The sequence below is a fragment of the Heterodontus francisci genome, chromosome 2, assembly GCF_036365525.1.
Source record: "Heterodontus francisci isolate sHetFra1 chromosome 2, sHetFra1.hap1, whole genome shotgun sequence".
Classification (NCBI taxonomy): Eukaryota; Metazoa; Chordata; class Chondrichthyes; order Heterodontiformes; family Heterodontidae; genus Heterodontus; species Heterodontus francisci.
Window position 1 is genome coordinate 39,519,816 of NC_090372.1, and position 17,930 is coordinate 39,537,745.

The window sequence follows — 17,930 nt, forward strand, 5'->3', positions numbered from 1 at the left end:
CTGCTCCACAAACAATATTCTCATTTCCAGCGTCCCACCCACTGCTGTCAAAGTACAGCTTCAAATTCCCATTGCTCCTACATCTTCCAGAAAAATCCCTGTACTCTCAGGTCCAAGTACCCCTTCCTACGAATCCTATATCTCAAGACCCCCAATGTACAAACTATTGGTCTCTGCAAATACTACAGCCATAATTCCTACAGCTTGTTGGTTGACCTGTGATCAAATCTCCTTGTGTCTACATAACATCAATTAATTTTTCTAGCCTTCAAAAGGAAATATGCAGCTAAGCTTCAGCTTAAGGAAACATTAGACTGGATATTACATAATCATGCTATGTATTTCCAACATTTATGACTTGTACAAAAATAAGTGCTGTCCATTACTGATCATACTTTTCTATAGTAGACATGATTTATTAACACTTATGTTTCTTACCTGCTGCAGGTTGCTGCCACAAGCATATTCAAGATTACCAAGATGAAACTGTAGCACTTTGGCTTCCAGATCACTGAACTGGACTCCAGATTCTTGGATAAAAGCTTGGTAGATCTCCTCAATTTTTTCTACATACAGAAAAAAAACTTGGCATCATGTTTAATGTATTGCCCATCATCCGCCGTATTCAATGGATCATCCTCTAGCACTTCCACCACTTCGAGTGTGATGCCACCACCAAGCACATCTTCCCGTCCTGTTTCAGCATTGAGAAGGGACCGTTCCCTCTGCGACTCCCGGGTCCACTCCTCAATCAACCCTCCCAGTCCCCTTCCCACAACACCTATTCACGCAAGTGCAGGAGATGCAATATCTGCTCTTTCACCTCCTCTTTCCTCACCACCACCAGGCCCCAAACACTCCTTCCAGGTGAAGCAGCAATTTACATGTGCTTGTTTCAAATTTAGTGACGGGGGCTGGGGGGGGGGGGGGTGGGGGGGGAGGAGAGCGAGAGGGGGAGGGAAGGAGAGTGAGGTGGGGGGGAAGGAGAGTGAGAGAGGGGGTAGAGAGAGGTCATTGATAACCGCAAGATATAAACAGTCTCTTGAATCTTTTATGTTTTCACCCCAAACGTACTTCTTTCCCTTAAGCTTTCTGTAACTGAAAACATACAACATACCGAGAAACCAGCCTTACCTCCTTGCAAATATACATGAAAATATACATAAATTTTTCTATCTTACAACCCACCACACAAAATATTTGCCCTGTACTCAGCCTCCTGTCAATATGTTTGATTTTTTTGAGCTTATCTATTTTTCACCCTTTACCAAACAGCACATGTATCACAGAAAATTCCAAATTTGTGTGGTGATTTTAAAAACCCTGGTAGCAATATTTAGGTTGTGATTTCTAAACAAATGGAATCCTTAGCATGGCACCAAGACTTTCTCCCCTTCTTGTCTGAGACCGTTCAAGGACCAATTTCACTAATTCTTTGAACTCTAATCTACATTCATGAAAGTCACACTCAAGGCAACCCACCTCCAAGAGGAACATCTTGAAATTGTTTCTTGTCCTTCCTCCATTCCGCTACAACATCCAGCATTGCATTGAAATGGAAGTCAATGCATTTATCAATGGTGGGGTCAGCCACCCGTCCACCTTCTTCTATTAGATCACACCTATCCCCCAATTTGTGCATCTTTCTTCCAAGCTGTGGTAGAAAATAATTTCAAAAGAGTTCAACAAAGCTTCTACAAAAAAAACTGTTTAGCAATCAATAAACGCAGACTTCTGCTTGTATGGAAATACCTGCCATAGCCACTTTGTGTACAGAGAAAACAAAGAATCCATGTTACATGATGATGCAATAACGCAAGGTGCTGTTATTACAACATGCTGTTGCACAAGATTGCAACGGTGTAGGCTGATGTTTGCAGTTTCATATGGGGTGGGGATAGAGAGGAGGACGAAGAGCAAGCAAAGAACTAAGTGGCATCCAGGTAATGGCCGCACGGAAGGAGAAACACTAAAGCATCGTCGAGGTCCATTCCTCTCAATCTCTTCATGGAAAAATATTTCAATGCCCTGAGATCAATCTTTGCTTCACAACCTTCTTCAACATACACAACTACTTGATGTGAATCTCAGTAGATACAGCATGAAATAGAATAAAAAGTGGGATGTCAAGAATATAAACTGAACTTCTCTCCTTTTGCCATCAAAAGTCTAGATAAACTTCCTGAACCAGCACAAATTTACTTTTTTTTTGGAGGCGGGAGGAGTTGGTGGTTAGGCTAAACTGAAAGGGCTACCTGTAAACAAAATAATGTTTAAAAGATACACACGATACCTGAAGAAAAAATTGGTAACTCGTGCTGGACACGAAAATGATAGGATACTAGTAAAAGAAACAAAATTAAAAATTTTGTACAATTACAACAAATCACCACTAAGTCACATAAAACCAATGCCATCTGTGAAATGATTATTCAAACAAATCAATGAATAATGGACTCTTAATATTGCTGCCGTAATATAGAAACCCACTTGCTCACACATTAGTGCTATAGGGTTGTTAATGCAGCCATTAACAATTTGCGCTCCTTTTCCCACAGTCACGCCAAGAGAGTGATCGTCCCAAACACGTCCACCAATCCGGTCACTGGCTTCCAGCACCATCACCTGATGTGAAAATACAGCAAAATCAGAAAATAAATTTCTCTTCAGGTTCTTGACCTGTAGATACATTTGTCACTGCAAATATCACTGGTCATTTGTTAGAAGTCTATTTTACTCAAAAAATAGTCGGCACCCATTTTAACTCTTACTCCCAGTTTATTTTTAGCTGGCCAAACAACTTAACAGAGCACCAATAAAGAGATTGTAGACCAAGTAAGTCAGTCAACTGAAAATTAGACAGCCAGCTCAAGCAAAAGAACATTTATCATATGCTAGATAGTCTGGTGTTGTTTAACATCTAGTCACCAAACAATGCTCCAGGAAATTTAAAAAAGCACCATTACCAAAGTAACTGTTAAAAAGGAAGAATTCCAAATTCAACATCCACCCCCTAGATGTTGAAAAAAATTGTAAATGAGATTTCTTTAAATATTGTCGCCTGACAATGCAGAGCATGTGTAAAGCGATTGCCGACACAATCAGTGCATCCGAACACTTGCCAGCATGTACGCCATCTAGTGGTTGTGTTGCCAATAAACGCGACCTTCTTGAAAAACTCACCACAAAGTTACTGGCCTCAATCAAAGGCTGGCATCTTTGCAACATTTCCAAGGCGAGATGTTGAAACAGAAAGTTGAAAACAATGAGCAAATTGGGTACTAAGAACCAAGATTAAGCAAAGAAATATTGCTGTGCAATGTCCAGCCTCAGAAAGAAAGCAAAGATAGCAGTCCAGCCACTTTGTGAAGTGTTTTGAATGAGATACACATCTTTCCACAAAGGATGTGCAAGTGTGTTTTTCTCATCAATAGAACAATAGTGCTTCCCCAATGGCTCAGTGAGGTAAAGAAATGAGTAGTTAAGTCATAAAGACCAACAAAGTCCTATGTCTGACAAATCGATCATACTGCGCCTAGCTAGGTTAAGCGGCCACCAGGGTTACCACTTGTTTTTTTTTTAACCCATCAATCCCTACTGCAAGTGTGTGTTTTCCACAAAAAAAAAAAGAGTGCAGCCAAGAAACACCAGGTCAACTACATTTCCCCATACCAAATCGAACAACTTTACTACCAATTAATAACATTTTGGCCACCCTTGCTGCCTACGAAAATGTGTGCTGAGGGATATTTAATGCATAAAAGTTGCACACCGCTTGTCTGACAGCTCAGCTAGTTAAGGTGGTAGGAAAGCTACAATTGGCCTCAGCAGGTCTTATTTAAGGAGAAAAATCAGCCAGGGTTTCTGCTCATGATATGTATCCAACAATCCTTTTTCCACATGACGCTAAACACATTATATATCTGTTGGCGGCATGGAAGGAAAAACTTGATACAAAAGGCTTCCTTTTCTTCAACACATTTAATTAATATGCCAAATCCATTTTTTTTCCCCAAATAGCTGGGGAAAGGAGTGTTTCAATTTCCATCAGACAGCCTCAACATATGGGACTTGAACACTGCAACAGCCACTCACCGAAAACAAACTGCTCACAATTAACAGGTAACTGGCAAGTACTAGGAACAAAGGAACTGCAGTAGACCATTTAGTCCCTCAAACTTGTCCCACCATTCAAAGATATCACGGCTGATCTGCAATCTGATCCGAACTCTTGTCTTTGCCCCATATCTCTCAATACCTTTGGTTAACAAAAAATCTATCAATCTCAGATTTAAAAATTAACAACTGCCATTTGCGGAATAGAATTCCAAACTTTTACCACCCTGTGTGTAGTATTTCTTAAATGAATGATATATTCCAACCAACTAGTGATACTGATCCTCAATAACAGACCAGATGCTTGGGAACGGCAGCCAGAACTAGAAAAACATGCTCTGTTCCCTCTGACCTCAACAGATCACCAACCACAGGTGTGTAACTCTTCACTGACAATTAAGTAAAAAAGGCAAAATTTAAGAGACAATCTAATGCTGGCCATTTAATGTGTACCTTCTGGCAAATTAAGCACACCTCAACACTTTATACTGAAGTGCTCTTCACCACCATCAAATAATGTGTCCCTTCAAATTATCTTCAAATGGTTTGCTGCTGTTAATGTGAAAAAAAATTCACAGTCTACTTTCACAGGTGTTATTCAAAATTCTGAAGAGAGAAGTCAACAGGAAGAAAATAAACAGCTGGTGATCGTGAAACAGTTACTATTGCTGAAAAGTAAGTAATTAAGGACAGGAATGGCTCAGTTGTGATGCCCTTCAGCCTGCCAAAGAATGGGTACTTGTGGGGAGATGTGAGAGGATTGTCAGCATCCATGGAACTGCATCCTAGCTAGAATCAGTACCTTAATGAAAGGAGGAACACAAACAGGAATATTAGTAAAGTAAAATAAGGAAATATTTTCAAACCATCAGTCAGATCCACTCTCAACACAAAAACAGACTTTATTGGGGCTTCACTAGGTAATGTCCAGTGATTAGGGAAACATGAACAAGCCTCAGTCTCATTAAATGTGTTTGCAGAAGTTTAATTAAGCCAGACCATTAAAGCAGCCAATCACAATTTCCTACATACACATTTTCTTTGACAGAAGATCTGATTTAATTCAAAGTCGGCATACTTTCTAAATTTGATGACGTCAGTTAGCAAAATAAAATGGAGCTTTTATGATCAATGTTTAATGCAAAGTTTTTTAAAAAGCTAACTTACCTTAATTCCAAAATTCTTTAGTTGTTGTGCAGCTGCTAAGCCTGCTGCACCAGCGCCAACAACAATAACATTTTTCTGTAGAAAAGAAAAATATAATGCACTTCAATCGATCAACACCAATTAAAAATTATTTGATATGAATACCTAATAGTTAGGAAAACTGGACTCATTTTCATTGCTGAATCAATACCCTGACATACAAGAAAACTGATAGACTATTGTAAAATCAACAAAACAAACAACACTGCCATAATTTTTCATTATATATTTAGATAATTGTGAAAAGCAGATAACCAAAACACTGACAGATTAGACAAAAAGCTAATTTTAACCCATTACTTGAGAAGGACATTATGTTGATACCACAAACATTGCAAGAAACCTAAACTGACTGAACATGTTTTAACCAGTATCCTGGCTCTTTGCATTTCAAAACTGAAGATCAAATATTCTACATTTCACATCCATCAGTGCAGAGCACTGAGGGAGGAGCCAACTTGTTTAAAAAAAAAAGAGCAGCAGTCGGAGAAAATCGCCAGTCAGCGCAAAGCACCAAGGAAGGAGCCGACTAGCCAAAACACGAGAGGATTCTTGGAATTCTGCTAGTGATATCAACAGTGATGTCAAAGCAAGCAGAGAGGAGCTCCAACAGTGAGTCAATCAGATTTTTTTTGTTGTTTGTTCAGGGGATGTGGATAGTTATTGTCCATCCCTATAACTGCTTGAGAAGGTAGTGGTGCCCCACCTTCATCAACCGCTGCAGCCCATGTAGTGTAAGTACACCTACAGTGCTGTTAGGGAGTTCCAGGATTTAGATCCAGCAATGGTGAAGGAATAGCAATATACTTCCAAGTCAGGATGATGTGTGACTTGTAGGAAAACTTGCAGGTGGTGGTGTTCCCCTGTGCCTGCTGCCCTGGTTCTTCTATGCTGCGGAGATCACAAGTGTGCAAGGTGCTGTGAAGGAGCCCTGTCAAGTTGCTGCAGTGCATCTTGCAGATGGTAAATACTGCAACCGAAGTGTACCAGTGGTGGAGAGAGCGAATACTCAAGGTGGTAAATGGAGTGCCGATCAAGCAGACTGTTTTGTTCTGGATGGGGTCGAGCTACTTGAATGTTGCTGGAGCTGCATTCATCTAGGCAACTGCACAGTATTCCATCACATTCGTGAGTTGTGCCTTGCAGATGGTGGATAAGCTTTGGGGAGTCAGGAGAGGAGTTACTTGCCACAAAATTCTCAGCCTCTAACTTGCTCTTGCAGCCACAGCATTTATATGCCTGATCCAGTTAAGTTTATGGTCAATGGTGACTTCCAAGATGCTGACGGTGGGGAATCCAGCGATGGTAATGCCATTGACTGTCAAGGGGAGATGGGTAGATTCTCTCTTATTGGAAATGATCATTGCCCAGTTTGAATGCTACTTGCCAATTATCAGCCCAAGCCTGAAGGTTGTCCAAATCTTGCTGTATGTTGGCACAGACTACTTCATTATCTCAGGAGTTGTGAATGGAACTGAACACTGTGCAATCATCAACAAATATCTCCATTTCTAACCTTGTGGTTGGCCCCAAGACATTGCCTGGAGGAACTCCTGCAGCAATATCTTGGGGCCAAGATGATTGGCTTCCAACAACCACAACCTTTGAGCCAGATACGACTCCAGCCAGGGGAAAACTTTCCCCCCAATTCCCATTGACTTCAATTTTACTAGAGCTCCTTGATGCCAACAGTAAACAGTAGGTAATATCTCGAACAAAAGCAGTCTTCAATTTAACAGTCCCAAGGTAAGGTAATGCAGACCTGGAGAATTCAGGGGGCAGAACAGCAGAATTATTAGTAGAAAGCACAGAGGAAAGAGAGGTAAAAACACCAAAAATGATGTTAGCACAAGGGAAGCAGCTGATGAATTTTTTTTTTGGTCCAGATCAGGGACAAGTCTCTAACAATATTATTTCTGATAAGTTTAGATAATTGTCTAATAAATAGAGACATGGCAGGGCACCTCAGTCCTGTTGGGTGCACATTTTGTGCCATGTGGAAACACCAGATGTTTCTTGTGTCGTGGTCAACTACATTAGCACGAAGTGTTGTCAGCTGGAGGAGCTCAGATAGAAACTTGGAAGTACGATATCACAGTGATTACTGAAATATGGCTTAAAAGGAGGGCAGGAATGGAAACTCAACATTCTTGGTTAGAGGGTTTTCAGACAAGAGAGAGGTGTAGTCACAATATTGGTTAAAAAAAAAACAATCACAGCTGTGAGGAGGGATATACGCTCAAAGGATCATCAAATAAATCCATATGGGTTGAAAAGAACAAAAAAAGGGGCCATCACACTGCTGGCAGTGTACTATAGACCCCCAAACAGTCAGAGGGAGACAGAAGAGCAAATATATAGGTAAATTTCTGGCAAGTGCAAAAACAATAGGACAGCAGTAGCTGGAAATTTGAACTGCCCTATTCTGAACGGAGATAAAATCAGGAAAAGGTTTAGGGGATTCAGAATTCTTAAAAGACATTCAGGAGAACTTCTTTAGCCAGTAAATACCAAGGCCAACAAGAGAAGGGGCAGTTGTGGACTTAGTTTTAGGAAATGAAGCTGGGCAGGTGAACGGGGTAGCAATGGCAGAGAACTTCAATGGTAGTGATTGTAATTCGAATAAAAACAAGAAAAGCCGGAAATACTCAGCAGGTCTGGCAGCATCTGTGGAGAGAGAAGCAGAGTTAACATTTCAGGTCAGTGACTTTCTTCAGAACTGACAGGTATAAGAAATGTAAAAGATTTTAAGCAAGTAAAGCAGGGGTGGGGCAAGAGATAAAAAAAAGAGGTGTTGATAGAAGGTCACAGAATAGCTGACCAGAAGGTCATGGAGCAAAGGCAAACAATATGTTAATGGTGTGTTGAAAGACAAAGTATTAGTACAGATAAGGTGTTAATGGACTGAAACTGAACAGCCACAAGCACAAACATGAAAAAAAGTGGGTAGGCACAGTAGAAACAAACTGAACAAATTAAAATAAAATAAACACAAAGAATAACTAAAAATAAAAGTAAAATGGGGGGCCCATCATGCTCTGAAATTATTGAACTCAATGTTCAGTCTGGCAGGCTGCAGTGTGCCTAATTGGTAAATGAGATGCTGTTCCTCGAGCTTGCGTTGATGTTCACTGGAACACTGCAGCAATCCCAGGCCAGAGATGTCAGCATGAGAGCAGGGGGGTGTGTTAAACTGTTCCAGCAACCGGATTCTCGGGGTCATGTTTTCGGACTGAGTGGCGGTATTCCACAAAGTGGTTACCCAGTCTGCGTTTGGTCTCCCCAACGTAGAGGAGACCACATTGTGAGCAGCGAATACAGTAAACTACATTGAAAGAAGTACAAGTAAATTGCTGCTTCACATGAAAGGAGCGTTTGGGGTCTTGGATAGTGAGGAGAGGAGGTAAATGGGGAGGTATTACACCTCCTGCGATTGCAGGGGAAGGTGCCGTGGACCAGGGTGTCGCGGAGGGAACGATCCCTTCAGAATGCTGACAGGAGGGGAGGGGAAGATGCGTTTGGTAGTGGAATCACGCTGGAAGTAGCAGAAATGGCGGAGGATGATCCTTTGGATATGGAAGCTGATGGGGTGGAAAGCGAGGACAAGAGGAACCCTGTCACGGTTCTGGGAGGGAGGGGAAGGGGTGAGGATAGAGGTGCGGGAAATGGGCCGGACACAGTTGAGGGCCCTGTCAACCACAGTGGGGGAGAATCCTCAGTTGAGGAAAAAGGAAGATATATCAGAAGCGCTGTCACGGAAGGTAGCATCATCAGAGCAGATGCGTCGGAGATGGAGAAACTGGGAGAATGGAATGGAGTCCTTACAGGAGGCAGGGTGCAAAGAAGTGTAGTCGAGGTAGCTGTGGGAGTCAGTGGGCTTATAATGAATATTAGTAGACATCCTATCCCCAGAGATGGAGACAGAGAAGTCGAGGAAGGGGAGGGAAGTGTCGGAGATGGACCATGTAAAGGTGAGAGAAAAGGGTGGAAATTAGAAACAAAGTTGATAAAGTTTTCCAGTTCAGAGCAGCAGCAGGAAACGGCACCGATACAGTCATCAGTGTACTGGAAAAGGAGTTGGGGGAGGGGGCTTGTGTAGGACTGGAACAAGGAATGTTCGACATATCCCACAAAAAGACAGGCATAACTAGGGCCCATGCGGGTAACCATAGCTACACCTTTTACTTGAAGGAAGTGAGTGGAGTTGAAGGAAAAGTTGTTCAATGTGAGAACAAGTTCAGCCAGGCGGAGGAGGGTGGCAGTGGATGGGAACTGGTTGGGCCTCTGTGCAAGGGAGAAGCGGAGAGCCCTCAAACCACCCTGGTGGGGAATGGAGGTGTAGAGAGATTGGACGTCCATAGTGAAGAGGCGGTGGTTGGGGCCAGGAAACTGGAAATTGTCAAAATGACGTAGGGCTTCAGAAGAGTCACGGATGTAGGTGGGAAGAGACTGGACCAGCGGAGAAAAGATAGAGTCTAGATAGGAAGAAATAAGTTCAGTGGGGCAGGAACAGGCTGACACAATGGATCTGCTGGGACAGTCCTGTTTGTGGATTTTGGGAAGGAGGTAGCAGCGGGCTGTCCGGGGTTGCGGGACTATGAGGTTGGAAGCTGTAGAGGGAAGATCTCCAGAGGAGATGAGGTCAGTGATAGTCCTGTGAACAGTCGCCTGATGTTCGGTGGTGGGGTCACGGTCCAGGGGAGGTAGGAAGAAGTGTCTGAGAGTTGGCGCTGAGCCTCTACAAGGTAGAGGTCGGTACGCCATACAACAGCATCACCCTTGTCTGCAGGTTTGATGACAATGTCGGGTTAGACCTGAGAGTACAGAGTGCGGCAAGTTCAGAGGGGGACAGGTAGGGTGCGTGAGGGGGGCAGAGAAATTGAGATGACCAATGTCTCGCCGACAGTTTTCAATTTAAAGATCAAGTGCGGTTAAGAGGCCAGAGGGAGGGGTCCAGGTAGAGGAAGAATGCTGGAGGCGGGTGAATGGGTCTGCTGGTCTCTGCCCCCCTCACTACATTGGGGAGACCAAACGCAGACTGGGTGACCGCTTTGAGGAACACCTCTGCTCAGTCTGAAAGCATGACCCTGAGCTTCCGGTTGCTGGAACATTTTAACACACACCCCTGCTCTCTTGCTCACATCTCTGTCCTGGGATTGCTGCAGTGTTCCAGTGAACATCTCATTTACCAATTAGGCACACTACAGCCTGCAGGACTGAACATTAAATTTAATAATTTCAGAGCATGACGGGCCCCCCATTTTACTTATATTTTTAGTTATTTTTTCTTTATTTCTTGTGTTTATTTTATTTTAATTTGTTCAGTTTGTTTCCACTGTGCCTACCCACTGTGTTCGTTTTCATGTTTGTTCTTGTGACTGTTCAGTTTTCAGTCCATTAACACCCTAGCTGTACTAATGCTTTGTCTTTCAGCACACCATCAACATATTGTTTGCCTTGCTCCATGACCTTCTGGTCAGTTATTCTGTGACCTTGTCCGATCAACACCTTCTCTTTAGTTATCTCTTGCCCCACCCCTGCTTTACTTGCTTAAAATCTTTTACATTTCTTATATCTGCCAGTTCTGAAGAAGGGTCACTGACTCTGCTTCTCTCTCCACAGATGCTGCCAGACCTGCTGAGTATTTCCAGCATTTGTTTTTATTTCAGATTTCCAGCATCCGCAGTATTTTGCTTTTATTTTAGTGACTGTAATTCAGTTAGATTTAGAGCAGTTACAGAAAACGACAAAGGTAGACCAGCAGTAAAGGTTCTTTAATGAGGAAAATCCAATTTTACTCAGGATGTGATTTAGCAAAAGTGAACAGGAAACAGCTACTTGAAGGTAAATCAGTGTTAGAGCAGTGGGAGGTATTCAAGGAGACAACAGAGGGGGTTCAGGACAAATACATTCCCACAAAAGAAAAAGGGTGGGACTCCCAAATCTAGACCCACCCCACCCACCCCCAAAGACTGATAAAGATCATCCAAAGAACTGTTCCTCACCAATGTGGATAAACCTCAAACGTAGATACCATTAAATGTATTTGCATTCAACCGCCTTAAGCCAAAAATTGTAGGAACACCGCATCCAGGGTTTAGAGTGGAAGGGAGATTTGAAAGTGAGAGAACTGAAGCAAATTTGCCTTCTCCAAAACTATTTCCATGAAGCTCATTCGTATTACAGTACTTGGAGGTACTAAAAGTTTGACTGCAAATCTTAATTTACCCAACAGGTTGCTAAATATTAAAAAAGGAACAAAATATAAAAACGATTCAGAAATACTGCTTGTTGACTGTTTAGTTACTAAACTGAAAGCAATAGAGTAATTTGCCAAGTAAATCTTTATGCAAGTAGAAGTAGAGTCGTTATAGCAGAGCAGGTAGCTCTGTCAGTTGAGTGCCAAACTCAAAGCCATCTGATCTTGGATTTGCATTCTAATAAGATTCAGTTATTTTTCTGATAGATAAAATGAGCACCATGTATCAATATCCTGGGTTTGGGGCGGGGGGGGGGGGGGGGGGGGGCCTCAACAAGAAACAGGAGACAGAAGGGACTAAGTAGTAACTACCACAGCGCACCTTTTAGAGGCGCAGGGTATCCCCAACAGTAACTTCCAGATTTCCACTTTTAACTGTGCATGTGTGGGCACCAGAAGTTGCTGTTAAGATTTACCCTATAGTAATGACGGGTACGAATATCTTTGATATTATTACAGCAAAATTTGGGCCATTATGTCCTTACTTTTATATTTCCATTTTGAGTTCCTAATGTCCAGAATAATAATTGATGCTGTCCATGTAAACTGGTCATTCTATAATTACACTCAGTGGTGACAATGTGTAATTACAGAGCTGAATTTTTACATGGAAAATAATTATATATGCAGACATAGAAATTTATAATGAAAAAGTTAATAGGAAGATGGACTCAGACACAAGATTGATGTATTGAGCCAGAATTCACGATAAAATAACAGGCTAATGGTGTGCAGTTAAACCTGACAGTTGCTGTCTGAGATGCACTACTCTGCTGCAAGCTCCACGAAAATGGCATCTCACTTTTCACTTTCTGGTTCTCCAAATGTATTAAGCACTTTTAAGATCCTGTACTTGCATCATACAAATGGACTAAGTTTGCCACAGACAGTTATGGCTTATCCGTTTCAGCCTATGTACCCTTTTTAACTGTGTAGTAATTCTTAATTACTCCCAAACAAACTGTCCCACACCGAAAATTAGCTTTTACAAGTGTGGCGTCTCAGCTCTTCACCTTTTAATGCTGTTGGAAATCTTAAAAATTAAGTATTATTTTACTTTGTCTTTTTTCCCCCTCTCTCTCAATCCAGTCTTTCTTTCCCTCTCAATTTTGCTTTCTCAACCTTATTTGGCATTGAGTTCACTATTCTAACTTGCTGGTTCAAGCTCTGCACTGTTTATTAACAACTCTTCAGTCGGATCTGAGATACACAGTTGATTGTCCTAGTCACACAGTTCCCAGATGCCTTATAGAGGCCATTTCATTAGCCCTGCTTAAGTTCAAGGAAATTTAACATGCGGGACAATTCTAACAAATATGGGTGGCAGTGGTTGCTGGCTACAATAAATTCCAGCCAAATAGATTTATCTGATGAAAACAAATCCCTAGGCATATCTTATCTTTATTGGCTGAGGCAGAGTATAAGAGCAGGGAGTTTAAGCTACAACTGTTATGCTAGGCCCCCACCTGCCAAGAATGAAGCACATTAATTTTGTCATGAACATTGATTTTGAACTGTTACTGAAGAAAGGACTTGTTAAACAGATGAGCCGTGCCTGGAAAAGACATTTGCATATTAACAGAGCGTGTTTAGAAGGACAAAGCAGCCATTCCCTGACACATTCAACGCACAATGGACTTTTGATCACCAGACATTGAAGGTGGGGTAGCTCACATTCCAGGTTGACTGCAAAGATGGTTGAATACACAAACGGACACAGTCAAACCAGCTAGTCACATGACTAACCTTTTGGGCAACCAGAGTTTTTTTCAATTTGTACAAACAGTTTGGGCAAAAAAACCAGAATGCACCTGGACTGTGAAGATCTCTCCTGGCTGGCTCGCCACAGCCTCTCCTGTCTGACTGCTCCCATCTCTTTCTCACAAGCCTCTGAATCCACTGAAGACACCTGAACCCCAAGAGAGAAAAGTCTCCTACAGCGAACAAGGTTTAAGAAGAATATTGGGCCCCAACGAAAAGCAAGATCTACCTACAATCAAGGACTTTACAGTGAGCTCGAAGAACTGTAAAACAAAAACTCTTCAGATATTGCCTCAAACTTTTCCACTTTATTTTTCATTCTGCTCTTTTCTGTCTCTATTTGCATATGTGTATCACATATGCATGCTCGCGTGGGCGCGTTGTGTATCTGTAGGCGTTAACCGAATTAGAGTTTAAGTTTAATAAATTTTAACTTTTCTTCCTTAAGCCTAAGAAAGCCTGTTTGTGCTGGTTTCTTTGCCTTATAATTGGAAAGGGTTGAACAAGGATTCACCAAGCGGCAGCTAAAAAACACGCTGTGTTTAAAATTAAACCCTGTCCCACTAAGACCAGGTGAAGGCCGAGAGGGAACCCTAGACACCTTTCTCACCTGGTCGTAACACTGTATCAAACACTAGTTAGGCTACAGCTACAGTACTGCATACAATTCTGGTCGGCATATTACAGGAAAGATATGACAGCACTAGAGAAGGTACAGATATTTACGAGGTTGTTGCCAGCAATGCAGAAAGATTGGATAGGCTGGGGTTGTTTTCTTTGAAACCAGAGGCTGAGGGAAGATTTGATTGAGGTGTATAAGATCAGGAGGAGCCTAAATTGAGTGGATGGGAAGGATATTTCTTTTAGCAGAGAGATCAATAATCAGGGGCAGAGGTTTAAAGTAACTGGTAGAAGGATTAGTGAGGAATTGACATTTTTTCCCACTCAGAGGGTACTGGGGGTCTGGAACTCACATGCCTGAAGGGTGGTGAAGGCAGAAACCCTCACTTTAAAAAGTACCTGGATTATGCACTTGAGGTGCAGGGCTATGGACCAAGAACTGGAAAGTAGGATTCGGCTGGACAGCTCTTTTTTGGCTGGCATAGACACAATAGGCCAAATGGCCTCCTCCCTGTGCTGTAAACTCTACCCGATTCATAATTTTAAAGTAATAGACATTTAGATGTTAAACACTGAGTGATCACTTTTAACTGTTCATTCTTAATCTGCCTCATCACTTGAGTTTCCATATGATCAACCATTTGCACAGAGAGGAAATTCACAACTAATTCAAATACTACTGAAAAACATTAATGACATTTCTAGAGTGAAGCAAAAGAAAGTAGCAACAGACAAGACTTTCATTTCCACTATCTGAGCAACATTTGTACACTGTAACCACTGATTTATTTTATCAAATTAGACAGGATACCCTTTTCAGTAAGAAGGTGTTACTCTGAAGTATACCATCTACACATGGACACTAAAAACAGTAAAACTGATTTTTAAAGCTTCCGGATTAACCGAAAAATCAGGATCATCCAAAAAAGCACCTTTATGCCTCTATCATTGTCAATTGGGTTTTAAAAGTAACAGGATAACAAAAAAAAGTACTAATTCACCTTGTGGTAATAACTGGGCAGGAGAGGATGATCAGGGTTGACAGCCAAGACCCCAGTATTGACCAAGCCCTTTCTCGTCACAAAATATAAGATCTTCTCCACTTCCAGCACACAGCGAATACGAACAAGCCCTCGAACAACTATGTGGTTTGCACACTTTTGTGGGGTGAGAACCTCCTGCAGATGAAAGATCAGGAAGGCACTTTTAGTATTTTGGCTATTGCATCCACAACAGAAACAGAAGTAAGTTACTTGATCCATTGAGCACATCCAATATTTTGAGAACAGCTCTATCTTTTTAACTCCAATTTCCAGCATTTTCTCCATATCCCTCAACATGCCAGGTGCTTATCACTGCATTAAAAAACCTCAATTAATTTTACATATCAACTAGGAATGTACAAATGGTTTAGAATGCAAGTACATAAAATGTGACATGTGATTGACACACTGTTGTGAAACAAGGAAGTTACAAGAGACAGCTTATACCATCATTTTCTACAGATAACGTAGAGAATGGTAGCTGTGGCACCTGAGTGATGGCGACAAAAGAATTAAATTCAACACAACGATGGACCAGTACTCTTAAATGCTGAAAAGACCAATTCAAGAAAACATCTAAAAAGCTTAAATTAGATTGAATTGAGGAAGTAGCAGGTAATAGCTAAATTCTTCAGATGGTCAAATGGAATATCTTTAACAGGATACTGCTGAACATGCATGGCAAATCCATTGTAAGGATCAGCAATCAGAGACTAACACTCACTAACAGATCAATAAGAAACATAAAGTAAAATAAAATGCTAATTCAGGATAAACTCAGGGATATTGCTTTATGAATGAAGGAAATTTGTGGGATTCTTCCCCCACCCCCACACAGAGGGTTACTCAAACACGGAATGCCAGAAGTGTCCACATCATTCAAAAAGGAATTGGAAAAATATTTAAAAAGTAGGCATATAAGGACACAGGAAAAAGGCAGGAAACTGCCATTAGAATAGATAGTTCCAGTTGAAGAGTAGGCACTAGCAGAGGCATAATGAGGCAAATGGTCTTCTATGCTTAAAAGAAAGGTAGAGTATAATCTGGAATTACATCTGTAGACATTAAACACAGGCAAAACATTTTTCGAGCATAATAATAAAAAAACGAACAGAAGAAGCAAGAATCCTAAAAGGATACCATTGGGGCTAAAACTGATGAACGCAAAACAATTAAATTTATATGACGAATTAATTCCTCCAAGTATTCAAGAAGAAATTAACAACTTAGCCTCCATAATCAGACATGATCAAAGTAATTTTTTTGCAACTAACAGCCATGAGATGTACAAAAACTAAAAAAGCTCAAAATAAACAAATCCCCAAAATGGATGGCATTTGTCTTCAGGTACTGGAAGAAATATGGGAAAGAAATATGGGATGAGATGTGGGAGATGCTGATGGTCATCAGTGAATCGATGAAAGTTGGGCAAGTCCTGCTAAACAAGCTAATGCAGTACCTACTTTGAAAAAGAGTGAAAAACAGCCTTCCAACTACAGATTCATTAGTCTTACATCAATAACAAGTAAACTGAAGAGACAATAACTAGTTCTTGCTAAGTGATTGGCTCTTTAGATTATCCTCTCAAACTGACTACAGTATGGATCTTTATCTCATCTCCTCCATTATTCACTAAATCTGTGCTAACGTGACTGAACAATTAACAACCATCTGAAGCCAGAGCTGTGATGCACATACTGTGCAGTGATGATAAATGAGAAGGCAAGTAGTATAATGATGAGGGTAACTAACAAGAAAAAGAATAGTCACGTGAAGACAGCATCAAGTGGGTCTAATAAGCAAACTGGTTTGTACACATGTAAGCATTTTCAAAGACACATTTGGTGGAGCTACAGCACAGTTATAATTGAGACTTTCAGATCAACCAAAAGGATCACAAATCTAGATTTCTTTTGAAGTGGGTGGGGGTAAAGAGAAAAGAGAAAGTGCAATGGAAGGAGTGAAGAGGAAGTCAAAGGGGAAAAATTAAGAATCGCAGCATGAAACACAAAGGGGTACCATGAAGACAGAGAAAATACCTTTTTGCATGACAAGCCAAATCCAATGGCTTTCTGAGCTCAAGTCTCTTCTTCATGTCATCCAAGGTAGGATATATCAAACATGTGTTATGAATATATTGATGCCCAATTAAAATCACTACTTTAAGGTATTCTAATCTTGATGAAGTGCTATTAACTGCAGACATGTGGTTCTAGTATCTTCAAAAATACTCCTGAACATAAATGGCCCAACCTCTGAAAACACAACACCAACAGAAGTCACTTTTACTCCCAAGATGCAATATGGACACAGCTGGAACATAAAGGGTCCTGAAACTTGCTGCCTTTTCAATGTTATGATTTTCCCCTTCTGGGTCTTGAGCTTCATCATACAATCATTGAAAATTTACGGCACATACAGAGGCCACTTGGCCCATCGTGTCTGTGCCAGCTAACATCTTACATTACCTTACATTATAGGATACAAGTTGTACAAATGCCTCCACTAATTTGCTTAGCAAGTATCAAATGTTCACAGAGGGAATCAGAATCATATACACAAACATGAAATGAACAAATTCTGTGTTCAGGTTCAAATCGCACAAACATAGATAATATCACTCTTTGAGCAGATTATTTGGCTGTACTTGTAATTTCAACATTCTCTCAGTGAAATTCTGCCCGATTAGGAAATTGGAGAGCATGTTGCATTCCACTGGGATTATTTTCGGACATGTTCAAACAACCAGTTTGTTCAAATTAAAACTAATAACATTTTATTTGATACGCCTTACTTATGTGTTTGTTAGTAACGTCTGTGCTGGCATTTGGCCAGAAGGTCCAGACGGTCTTACATTCAGCTCCTGCGGAATGCTGAGTTGATCTGAACACCGAGGCTAGGAATAAAGGAGAGCTAAAAAAAAG

At 41.1% G+C, this 17,930-nt stretch overlaps 1 protein-coding gene across 1 annotated transcript in view; it reads right to left on the minus strand.

Moving 5' to 3' along the window:
- LOC137383825 (lysine-specific histone demethylase 2) overlaps nucleotides 1-17,930 on the minus strand; it is a 207,112-nt gene that overhangs the window by 119,921 nt on the left and 69,261 nt on the right. Inside the window, 5 exon segments of the mRNA XM_068057097.1 lie at nucleotides 439-566; nucleotides 1,483-1,654; nucleotides 2,491-2,625; nucleotides 5,284-5,358; nucleotides 14,965-15,141. Of these exon segments, the coding sequence (XP_067913198.1) occupies nucleotides 439-566; nucleotides 1,483-1,654; nucleotides 2,491-2,625; nucleotides 5,284-5,358; nucleotides 14,965-15,141 (687 nt within the window).